Here is a 13,441-nt window from a genome sequence, read left to right as displayed (position 1 = left end):
TCTGGATAATTCGCATTGTGTTATACGTGAATAGAAAAATTCAGAATATAATGAAATAAAATCTTAATTGCAATCTTAACAACAAAATTGTCAGAGCGGGAAATGTATTCCAGAAGTGTCATGAAAAAGCTATTCAGAAAATGTTTCAATGAGTGAAGATGAAAATGGGTTTTCATACTATTAAGATAGCAGGTTTCTGGGACAAGTGAGCTAACGTTTTGAATTACCATTAATGTTTAAAGTGAAATAGACCTTTAATCGAAACAGGAAATTCATGTAATTACAGTGGATAATGGGTTGAAAAGGTAAAAGAAACATCTGTATTTACAAAAAGGATTACAACAGAACTGTCACTTTAACCCCAAAACGGTTACTAAGCAACTGAAACCTGGAAATGCAGATCACAATGATTATCTCCATCAGTGTGCTCAGGATTACTGTGTAACAGTTCTAGCTACATTAAAATGTTATCATTCCAGTATAGCTGAGACAACAGTTGAATACCCTAACTTGAATGGATGGTTCTCTAGTAATAGGGTGAATTTTCCTCCACGGACCATATATGGATTGTATATTTTCAATGTGTGATTTCTGTGTCTATAAGAGGGTTTTCCAACCCACTTCTTGGGAACCACCAGACATTTTCACAAATATGTGAAACTTCAGGTGGTCCTAGAGGAGAGGGTTGGGAAACCCTGATCTCTGGTTCCTCCCTTTCACTTTGATTCTGTCAAGAAACATCTTATGATATTGAGCCAGTTTCACACTGGACAAAAACTAATTCTACAGCAACAGGCAGTGTGGATCGCTATGTGGATTATATTAAATTGACATTTTGCTAGAGGTTAATACAGTCTTTGTGTGGGCAAATCAAGTCTGACTTTTTGGGGGTGGAAATGGGGAACTCTAGAAGGTTTTGGAAGCGTGTTAACTCCTGTGGAAGTGTTTGAATATACAGTAGACCTAATTAGTAGATATGGCCTTAAATTAATCTTTAATTCACCACCAGCTGACACATTAGCCAGGAATGTGTTGCAGGCAGCCATTTTAGTAGATTGAAAATGAAGCACTGATTATTAGATTATCATTACAACTGTAATACTCCTACAATGTATGCATACTTGATCACACAGAACAAAACCTTTTTGCAATAAATGAGCTAAATATTTACATCTGTCCAGGGACCTCCTAAACTTAAAAATAATGGGACAGTTTGTCAAAACATTTATAAAAGGCCAAATTATGTAGTCAGTTCATTACATAAACCAGATCAAGTCCTGTAGTAGTTTTTTTAGGATTTCAAAGTGAACCCATTGCATTGGGCAAATCCATAGACTGTGTAATTAGCCTACATAAACAAAAACTGATATGCTTAGAAGTACACACAGCACCGACAGATAATGCTTTCGTCCTCCAGCTACCATGAAGTTAAGCAGTTTGTGCTTTTCCTCAGTGATTCCCTTCTTCAGTGTAGCCTAGTCATATACATTTCCACAAATAGTTTTCAGACATTTTACGTAAGTTTTGAGTGGTTATTGGGCTGAGATCATCAGCTTGCCAGTTGCCATGACTAATTGTTGACATTATTAATACAATTTCTAACTAGTAGGCAACAAATTAACAAAATTAGCACCAAAACACCAAAATTCAGGGGTTAGATTTGCCCACCATTGATTCAATCAATCAAATTTTATTAAGCCCTTTTACATAAGCAGTTATCACAAAGTGCTTATAGAGATACCTAGCTTAAAACTACAAAAGGCAAGCAAAAGAAAGAAATTAATCTAGACTTACAAGCCTAAATGTAACCGAAGATCACAAGATGCAGGCCTTCTAATTGTACCTAGAATTTCTAAACAAACAGCCAGAGGCAGGGCTTTCTCCCATAAAGCTCCACTACTGTGGGATGATCTGCCAATTAAGGTTACAGACAGACTACTAAAGACTACTCAAGTGTCTACTAAAGACCCATCTCTTCAGCATGGTCTATGATTAAGCGCAGTTTGCCAAAAAGGTGTAAAGGTGAACAGAAAGGCTGGATACAATCCACGCATGTTTCCTTTGCCAGGTGGGTTCTCATCTCCATTGGGATGTCCTCTCTCCAATGCCATTCGGGGGCGAAGTCAAAGATTTGTAGCTGTCCCTGTCCAAAGTCCTCCTGGTTGTGTTGCAGATCAAGATGATACCTGGCAATTTCAGCTGCCACTCCGCTGACCATTGTCCCTGTACATCTGATCATGCTTCTGACTTGGATTAGGTTTTACAGTCTCTGGACACAGCCCACATGCATTTATTAACTATTACAATTTGTACTCTTAAAATATTCACCCGGCATAGCCAGAGGGGGCTGACCACCCTTCAGAGCCTGGTTCCTCTCTAGGTCTCTTCATAAGTTTCTGCCCTTTTTGAGATTTTTTCCTAGCCAATGTGCATCAACCCTGCTGTTGCTTGATCTTTGGAGTTTCAGTCTGGGCGTTTTGTAAAAGCATTGGGTGACAACTGCTCATGTAAAAAGGGCGTTTTGTAAAAGCATTGGGTGACAACTGCTCATGTAAAAAGGGTTTTATAAAATAAATTAAATGGATTGATTGACACACTGTGCAAAGAAAAGAAATCACCCCAGTAGGGTCAGAACCGAACCTTATAATCCCAAAGATATTTTGACGTAGTTCTGTCCAAATCAAATTACGGAAAATGTTACTTGTGTTTTAGAGATTATTGATTTAGAAATTGAGCATATTGTAATTTTTAATAATTGTTTTGCAAGAAGGTGATTCATAAATTGTGCTTTCAAAATAATTGTGGACACTCCTTTTACTGCCACAATGTCAACCTGAGATCAACCTGAGATCAACCTGAGATCATCAGATTCTTTTCATTTGACTATTTTCAGTGTAGTCTTGTATTTAGGCTAACTATATTGCATGCTAGAAAATATGTTCGGGCAAAGTCTTACCTGTCAGTTATGGTCATTATTAGGTCATAATTGCTAGTGCAATTCCACGTAGAGACAAATTCATGACCAAAGCAAAATGCAACTTCAAACATAAGTACACACACTATAACAAATTAGAACTGACTACATCAGATTATAGCCTGGAGGTTCTAGTAGCTCACAATAAGCAGATAAGTATTATGGTATGTGTCAAATATCCATAACAAGCCTTCACTGAAACAGACATATTATATAAACAGTCTGGTACAACTGGGCATTCTGCACTAATGGAATTAACACCATAATGACAGATTGAATGAGAACTTATCTTTTTATATTCTAATTGTAAAAAAGGTACGTAAGCCTACTGGGCTGGAAGAAGAAAGGCAGTGGTTAAGAATATAGGGGACGATGCCCAGGAAGAATGTGAGGAAACCACAGAACCTCTAAAAACAAACTGTAACTCAGGAAACTGCTACAGCGCTGATTCACTCACGTATCATGGTCCTCTAGTTACTATGGAAATGCGAAAACATTACAAACACAGCCGAACACGCATTTACGTATTGTGCGCACACTCGCCCACACACACACAGCCACACACACACACACAAACCTAGCTGAACTTTACCATAAAGGGAGGGAGGTCTGGCTAAAAATAAAATCATTTCAGTGGAAGGTTATCAGATAGTTGGAGTTTATAAAAAAAATAGCAACAGTTCTGCATTAGCTCTGCTGGTGAAATGTGTGAGCATGCTAAGGTAATGCCAAGGTACTGCCTTCGCCCTTCAGAGGTCGAATTTGCAATACCATAAATACAAAAATAATTCTGGTGTTTCTTCTAAAAGGACTATACATTAACTCTAATAATTATTCTTATTTTCCAACTAACATGACTGTTCTATACCATAACCACAATAATCATTATTCGGTTCCAACTGAAATGACTTATATACCATAACCACCATAAGAATTCCAATGTCCAGCTGTAATGACTTATATACAGTGGGGAGAACAAGTATTTGATACACTGCAGATTTTCCAGGTTTTCCTACTTACAAAGCATGTAGAGGTCTGTCATTTTTATCATAGGTACACTTCAACTGTGAAAGAAGGAATCTAAAACAAAAATACAGGAAATTACATTGTATGATTTTTAAATAATTAATTTGCATTTTATTGCATGACATAAGTATTTGATCACCTACCAACCAGTAAGAATTCCGGCTCTCACAGACCTGTTCATTTTTCTTTAAGAAGCCCTCCTGTTCTCCACTCATTACCTGTATTAACTGCACCTGTTTGAACTCGTTACCTGTATAAAATACACCTGTCCACACACTCAGACTCCAACCTCTCCACGAGAGCTGAGTAAGGACATCAGGGATAAAATTGTAGATCTGCACAAGGCTGGGATGGGCTACAGGACAATAAGCAAGCAGCTTGGTGAGAAGGCAACAACTGTTGGCGCAATTATTTTAAAATGACAGAAGTTCAAAATGACGGTCAGTCTCCCTCGGTCTGGGGCTTCATGCAAGATCTCACCTCGTGGGGCATCAATGATCATGAGGAAGGTGAGGGATCAGCCCAGAACTACACGGCAGGACCTGGTCAATGTCCTGAAGAGAGCTGGGACCACAGTCTCAAAGAAAACCATTAGTAACACACTACGCCGTCATGGATTAAAATGCTGCAGCGCACGCAAGGTCCCCCTGCTCAAGCCAGCGCATGTCCAGGCCTGTCTGAAGATTGCCAATGACCATCTGGAGGATCCAGAGGAGGAATGGGAGAAGGTCATGTGGTCTGATGAGACAAAAAATAGAGCTTTTTGGTCTAAACTCCACTCGCTGTGTTTGGAGGAAGAAGAAAGATGAGTACAACCCCAAGAACACCATCACAACCGTGAAGCATGGAGGTGGAAACATCATTCTTTGGGGATGCTTTTCTGCAAAGGGGACAGGATGACTACACCGTATTGAGGGGAGGATAGATGGGGCCATGTATCGCGAGATCTTGGCCAACAACCTCCTTCCCTTAGTAAGAGCATTGAAGATGGGTCGTGGCTGGGTCTTCCAGCATGACAACGACCCGAAACACACAGCCAGGGCAACTAAGGAGTGGCTCCGTAATAAGCAACTCAAGGTCCTGGAGTGGCCTAGCCAGTCTCCAGACCTGAACCCAATAGAACATTTTTGGAGGGAGCTGAAAGTCCGTATTGCCCAGCGACAGCCCCGAAACCTGAAGGATCTGGAGAAGGTCTGTATGGAGGAGTGGGCCAAAATCCCTGCTGCAGTGTGTGCAAAGCTGGTGATGAACTACAGGAAACATATGATCTCTGTAATTCCAAACAAAGGTTTCTGTACCAAATATTAAGTTCTGCTTTTCTGATGTATCAAATACTTATGTCATGCAATAAAGTGCAAATTTATTACTTAAAAATCATACAATGGGATCTTCTGGATTTTTGTTTTAGATTCCGTCACTCACAGTTGAAGAGTACCTATGATAGAAATGACAGACCTCAGACCGCAAAATCAGCAGTGTATCAAATACTTGTTCTCCCCACTGTACCATAACCACCATAATAATTCCAATGTCCAACTGAAATGACATATACCATAACTACAATAATTTCGAATAAACGCTATATACCATAATTACAATAATAATCCCAATACTTCAACTGGTATTACCTTTATATACCATAACTACAATAATAATCCTGATGTTTCATCTGAAATAATCATTATAAACCATAACTACAAGAACAAGAGAGTGGATCATGTTACTTCTTTTCTCTCTGCAACCCTGTTAAATCAGTTGCTTATTCTCCAGATTAGAAACACGTAAAACATATTCAGTGGAATTAACTGAGGGACTGAACAGTATATAAATGACAAATTAAAGTGAAGGTGTTTGCCATGGATTATCATGTCGGCAGATCTGATTAAATGCAGATCAATGTATCCATGTGCCCAGTTCCAGACTTTTCCAACCCCGGTCGTGGATCAAAGCTTGTCTCTGGAGGAATGCCTGCCATCCACAGAATTTCGCTCAAGACAAGAGTCTATCGGATTGCAATCTTAGTTTATAGAACAATCATTACACAAGTCCGATGCCCCCTATTTAGCACATACACTAAGCCTAACCTTAACTGTTAAATTAAATCAATCCCTAACCTTAACTTCAATAACCTAACCTTTATGCCTAAGATTAACCTAACACTAATGCCTAAACCTAACCCCTAACAACTAAACCTGAAACTAACCCGAATTTTAACCCCAATTGTATGTTTTACCCTTAACCAAACTCCCAAGTTTCAAACTGTTCCCTGATAGGACTGCCTTAAAACGTCTGGGGTCCAAACAGTCATGTCCAACTTATTTTTGTGAGGACACATGTACTGTGATATTAAAACCAGGATTACATACAAACACAGACAGATAGATACTAGAAACCATGATACCAGACATGAATGCTGAGAATGTCTTTGATCTTCTTTATAGCAACTATCATTCACTCAACATTAACTTACTCAAAATAGCTATTGCTCATGTTGGCGGAGTGGTATCGTAAAGAAAACAAGAGTATAGAGTATAACCAGCATGAAAAAAAAACTCAGCCTGTCTTTCATGAATTCCCCCGCTCCATCTGTGAGTGGCCATGACGCTGAAGTCACATCCCCTAGGAGGTCTTCCACTGCATTTCATACCATCATCATCGCCTCCTGAGTTCACTCAAGGTTAGTGAATCAATACTGTCCCTGTCCTGCTTAGCAGATGTGTGTTGCTGTCTCAGGCTGTGCAAGTGGGTGCGCGTGCGTGCGTGCGTGCGTGTATGTGTGTTTCTGATCCAGGCGTATGTCAACATGTGGGAACACAGGATCTCCAAAATGATAATTAGTTAAACCTGACAAATTGGTCCTCACAAGGTTTTTTGGGCAGGGCTGGTCCCCAATAAAGAAAATATGATTGTGTTTAGGGGTTAGGTTTGGGAAACAGCTGCCAAAAGTGTTTGAATGTGGTTTATTTTTATTTTTAGGATTTACTGGTTAGGTTTGCAGTTAAGGTTAGGTTTAAAGCTAGGGGAACATGGATTCTCAGGTCCCCACCAGGATAGAAAAACAAACGTTTGTGGGCTTGTGTGTGGGGAGCGAGACAGAAAATCGTGAGAACAGAAACAATGGAGCGTAGAGGAGATATCCTCTCCCAGCGTGTGATGTCTCCCGCCGCTCTGCAGCACCAGCCGTGACGCCTCAGCAGTCTGCCCAAGCTCAGAGGCCCCGGTTACCTAGCAGTGAAGCACGGCGTCTCGTCCAACTTTCAGCATCACTGGACTCCGATGAATCAACGTGCCTGAGGGAAGAAATGCCTGTCAGTCTCCCTGTCATTCCTTACCCTTGCTGGCGATGTTGACGTAGTACTGCCGCCCTTGTGGGGAAATGTAGCACTTCCAGTTGGGAGGGAGCGGTTCCCCCAGGTCTTCCATAGGTAGTGAGGTCATAGACGCAGTTTTCTGTCAAAAGACACAGGCGTAGAAACATTGGTCACATTTGTTGGAGGCTTTCACATTACAGGGATTACGGTGTCTAGCTTGTTTAACCACCAGCAACCGCATGTCATCGTTGGTTGAAAGACCACAGTGTATTGCAATACAAAGAACAACAAACAACTGAAGCTGGGCTGCAATTCTAAGACATGATGAAACTGATATGCATGTACACTCACAAATGCATGCAGGCCCCACACAGACACACACACACACACACACACACACACACACACACACACAGACACAGACACAGGACTAAAACAGTATTGTATAAGTAATTCACAGTAAGTCCCTATTGATTCAAATGAAAACAACACGGCAGTATCAGGCAAAGAGCAGTGTTGACACGCACAGGAGGAAAACGAGTCCAAATGCCTCAGTAATGTTATTGGAGCGGGTGGCACGTTGTTCAAGCAACTATGAAACATTAGTGGGTGTAAGGAGACTTAATCCACAGACTGGAGTGATTCATAAGGGTTCTATGTGCAGTTTTTAAGCTCTTAATGGTGTGTCTGCAGTGAAACAAAGGAAAAGGAATAGCATTCACGGACCTCCTACTGCAGTGATTCTGATTCACCTTTAAAATTCACACAATCCCTCTACTCAGATAAACAACTTATTACGAAGATCAATCTTAGATGTGAACTGGTGGTGATGGACCTCGGGAAAATCAAAGCCTGGACAGCTCCTTCTGCCCTTCAGGTTTCATGGTTAATGCCCACGGAACTAGAGACTAGTCAAAGGCAACACAGACAGCTTGAGTCATAAATATTTCACAATCTATTATTCAAAGAAGTAAAAACGGCAAATAAGCACTAACAGCTTAAACATGCATCCCCATCATTTTAAACAGACATAACCAGTACACAGTTGGTATATTTGGCATTCAACTATACATCAATTGATACTAGCACAGCATTACTGAATGCTAAAAATGATTTGGGAGCAACAGAGCCTGACACAAATGAATCAACTAATATTATAAACAAAATGTTTCTGAGAGAAAACCTGAACTTCACCACACACATATGATCACAATCCATCGGTCAGTGCTTAGAATAACCCATCAGTGATGACGTCATACCTTTGCCTCGCTCTCTAAACAAATTCCATTGAACACTTTCCCAGAGGAGAGAAGGAACGAATCTGTATGAACGGAGAGTGACGTTAACCCAGGGTGACCCAGTAATTATACAGAACATTACGGAATCGCCAAACTGCACTTCCTGTGAAGGTCTCAAGGGTCGCTGGGTTATACATTTCAACACCTAATAATGGATTAATTCTAAGAAACGTGTGTCCTCCGTTTTTGAACAAATGGCGGGCTAATAATACTTAAAAACATTATGTCATTATGTCATGACCAATGAAAAGGGATTCTGTCACATAAGGATGAACAAAACAACAAATCAAAGTACAGGGGTTAAATCACTGGTGGTTGCTCCTTAAATGAAAACACAGAAAAAATATGTGGTTTATGAGCAGTGAAAGGGGCCATTACCAAAAGCCTATTTCCTGTAGAAACTACTGTAATGTGCAATTGTCTGGTCATTTCTTCTTATTTCCAGGTATGTACACACACGTTGAAGAATCAGCTGGTGAATGTGAAACACAACATGAGGTCATGTCTTGGTCATATGGGTAAGGTGATACCAAGATATTGTTGTTCTCCTGCTCAGAGGAAGACACATGGGTTCTTGGCTGTACTTTGTGAGGACACTGATTCCTGGAAGAGTTGACTGGTTCAGTCTGTTGACATGATCCATTTCCTAGACTGGGACTGTCTGAACACTCCCACTGAGTGAACGCGTCATCAAACTGTCAACCGGTACATCAAATTTTAAATAGGGTAAGGGCTCTGTGAACTGAGCTAAACCTAATAATAAATGTGTAGGACCACTGAGATCAGAGCTACAGTATCTCAAGCTATAATCGCTCACGTCACTCTGTTACATAAAGGCTGTACAGAAAATGTAACACTGCATCTTGAATGACCCTAACAGCACATTCACTAGAATGATTCACACATTGATTTCAATAGGGAGTTAGGATCCAGGTCACGAATACAGCACACAGGGATATACATTGCCTGAGTGAATGAGCACAGTACACCTATGGGAACTGGGAACTGTGACAGGACATGGGCCAGCTTGTTACGGCATATGCAACATTAAATAATGCATCATGCCAGATGGTTTAACCTCAACAGCCCCAGACAGCCTGTGGCTCTGCCAGAAACAGCCCCTGGCTGAGAACACATGGCTTTAGCTTTAGCCGCCTGGAGTGCCACAACAATCATGGCTGTCACAATCAGGGCCCGTCTGTGTTCTGGAGAGCCACAACAATCATGGCCACCATGACATTTCAAATAGTCAGCGATGTTTAAGCCATTGAAAAACAATTAAACAAGTTCATTTGGGACTGGAAACAATACACTCAGTATAGCCTAAACCCCGATGATTACAAAGAGGTAAGGTTTTTTATAAAGATATTAGATCTCTATATTTTTTATAAAATATTTTTGGGGAACCAACACATCACCAAAATACAGGACACTCATTCAAATGCGGCCATGCACAAAAGCAAAGTCATCGCCAACCATGTAAAAACAATGCTAGAAGAGTACCATACTGAAAAATTTGAAAAAGACTTAACAATAAGTATACATTTGCAAAAAATTTGTATTGTAATTAATAATAATGATATATATATATATATATATATATATATATATATATATATATATATATATATATATATATATATACACACATATACACACACACACACACACACACACATACAGACGGATCACAAGTTAAAGGAAAAACCCTGCTTTGGAGGAATTCAACCATGAAGGCCTGATTCACACGGTCTCCTCTTAACAGTTGACACTGAGATTTGCCTGTAACTTGAACTGTCATTTTGTCAGTAGGGGCTTGTTAGCATGGGGAATGTTTAACCCTAACTTCCTGTAAAAGTTGGGCCTTGTGTTTATGCACATTTTGAGCTAATTAAAATGAACCAATATTTTGCTACCTGCTTCAGTTTGGCTACAGGAGATAATGCTTAATGGTAAGAGCATACCAGAAAATATGTACCGGGCATAGGCCATAATTGTTTATCACAAAACATACAATATTTTATCCATGTGTTACTGGGCTCATTTCTGGATGTGTGATTTGTATTTTTTAAAGGATATCAAAACGGTCCTCAGTCCTACGAAAAACGTACACAGAAACCATGGCATGGGGATTTTCATGGCAAAAAGCTTTATGGAGAAATGTATATCAGTCAAGGAAAAGTATGTTTATTAAGGAAACGTTCTTTGAAACGCCAAAATGTATGAATGCTGACTGAATTATTCTCCGGACTCTACCACCTAAGCCTCTTTTTGATATGGGAGAAGAAGAAAAAAAACGGACAGTATTTACTCCATTTCGACATGTTACTTTTTCCATAAACCTAGAACAGAGTAGAAAGTCATTCAAGCTATGGATCATTTCAACACACTCCAATGTTTGTTGAGTTGTTACTGAAATAACCAAATACATCACCCCATCTTAGAAAAGGATGTTTCAGTACCGGCAGACCTACCAATCCAAATAAACATGTTTACTATGAGAGCGAAGCGGTCCATGGTATGTGTGGCATGACATACACATCTCTGTGATGGGTTACAGCTGCGTTTCCCACACCCAACAACACAAGCAGCATCTCATATTAAAATAAATTGCTCATACCGTAGCTTTCCATTTCAGTGCCATTGGCTTGCTGCCTGGAAAACCAGGAATAATTTGTCAGATTCTATTTGGGAAAATAGCTGTGAATACCCTGGTCCTGTGGAGGTCATAAAGAGTATGAAGGGGCATTAAACCGAGCCTTCACCAGTTCATCTTTTAACGGGCAGCAAAGACCTCAAGAGAAAGTGCTTAGAACAATCAAACATTAAAAGGGTAGTATGCTCCAGTGGAGGTTTCACTTTGAACGGTTTATTAACTCTGGGATCCTACTAACATAATAACCAATTTAGGATGGAATTAGAGACATTTGCTATACAAATTATGCATTGAGACATCTGCATTAATTCACTTTTTCTTAGTTAAAAGGAACATAAAGAACAGGGAGAACACTGGCGTGGTGCGAATGCACCCTCTCCTGCTTCAGCGTCGGGCCAACAACCTGGGGAGAATCACCTGGCCTGGGCGGCAAAATGTGACCCTTGAAAGCAGCTCGGTTGCCACCCCCTGACGAGGTACACATGCTCGCAATCAGGCCACGACTCAGAAAGGAAGCTCTTGGCAGAAGAGGGAAGAAGGTATAGCGGGGGGCAGTACCTCATCCTATGTTTTAGAGATTTATCTTAGCAGTTCATTTAACTTTCCTCTGCCACTTTTTGTCAACAAATGCCCTCAAGGCCCCAGAATACTGGCCCTATGTCAGTTCCCTGGGCCTTGACCCATTACAATTACAATAAACCAAAAAAATCCCCCGCAGACTCCACAAAAATAATCTTCCAAAGCCCATAAAAAATTGCCCAATTGGGGAGAACACCTCCCCACCTGGCAACATTGCCAATACAGAAGATATTTCCTCCTAATGTCACATTCCCTGCAGTGTTTCACTGGTATTTAACGTAAGAGCGCAAATTCATGGTTTACAATGCCGACACAGAGGTGGTGCCAGATTAGGGGATGGCGGTCGCCTTTGAGTTTTTAATGCAGGAAAAACACTGAAGTTGAATAAGCACTACATTTTACCAAGTCATTATATAACAGAGAATATAATGCAATATAATATATGAAATAATATCAAAAACTTAAAGAACAAACAATTTGAGCCTCACCCCTCACCCCTTATAGTATGATTCGTTTCTAAGCTAGCGAATCTCTTTCATTTTACAACATATGTCTTAGGACATATGGTTGGTGATTGTGTGGTAGACTCCAATGTATCCATTCCAATGTAAAAGCTGAAAGCCCTTATGTAAATTTAACAACTCTTCATTTATCATTATTTGTTTTGACAGAAAAGTGCAGGTCAACTATCACATCATGGATGAGAAACTGCAGTCTCAGTTCCAGTGGTCCACCAGAGTTTCAACAGAGGATTATCAGTTAGGTCCTGAATCATTCCTGAATGACTCATAGACTCCTGACTTGCAGCAGTGCGATGTGTTTGTGCGTGTGTATGCGCGCATGTGTGTATATATGTGTGTGTGTGGATATATGTGTGGGTGTGGATATATGTGTGGGTGTGTGTGTGTGTGTGTGTGTGAGAGAGAGAGAAAACAGATTTTACTATATATGGGGACAAAAATTTCCCAAACTGTGGTTAAACCAGGAAAATGTGATTAATCTTGACATTTTCCCTGCCTGAAGAAAGCAATTAAGGCCTAAGTGTTAGGATTAGTTTAAACATTATCACCCAGGTTAAAGATTTAGAGTTAAGGTTTGTTTTTCTGGGGGTTCAGTTAAGGTTCAGATTAGGTCAAATATAATTTAATGGGTATCAGTGTGGATGTCCCAATTAATCTAGCCACGTTATATGTGTGCCTCTGTATGTGTGTAATATCCCTTCATATCCACATGCATCTGTCCTCCAGTGACCTCCAGTCTAACATCTGGGTGTGGGTCGACGGAGAGGGTGTGTACAGTGCCTACATGTGAGACTGATGGGGGTTGGTGACGAAGGACAAAATGGCAGAACAGAGGTGGAACAGTGTCATGAAGAAGGAAAACAGGGCAGAACAGAGGTGGAACAGTGTCATGAAGAAAGAAAACACCAGAACAGAGGTGGAACAGTTTCATGAAGAAAGAAAACAGGGCAGAACAGAGGTGGAACAGTGTCATGAAGAAGGAAAACAGGGCAGAACAGAGGTGGAACAGTGTCATGAAGAAGGAAAACAGGGCAGAACAGAGGTGGAACAGTGTCATGAAGAAGGAAAACAGGGCA

At 40.4% G+C, this 13,441-nt stretch overlaps 1 protein-coding gene across 1 annotated transcript in view; it reads right to left on the bottom strand.

Moving 5' to 3' along the window:
* gas7b (growth arrest-specific 7b) overlaps positions 1 to 13,441 on the bottom strand; it is a 50,563-nt gene that overhangs the window by 23,324 nt on the left and 13,798 nt on the right. The window contains exon 2 of the mRNA XM_010891854.4: positions 7,333 to 7,450. Within this exon, the coding sequence (XP_010890156.2) occupies positions 7,333 to 7,450 (118 nt within the window). The remainder of the gene's footprint in view (positions 1 to 7,332; positions 7,451 to 13,441) is intronic.

The sequence above is a fragment of the Esox lucius genome, chromosome 5 (assembly GCF_011004845.1).
Source record: "Esox lucius isolate fEsoLuc1 chromosome 5, fEsoLuc1.pri, whole genome shotgun sequence".
Taxonomy (NCBI): Eukaryota; Metazoa; Chordata; class Actinopteri; order Esociformes; family Esocidae; genus Esox; species Esox lucius.
This window is presented reverse-complemented; position numbering and strand designations above follow the sequence as displayed.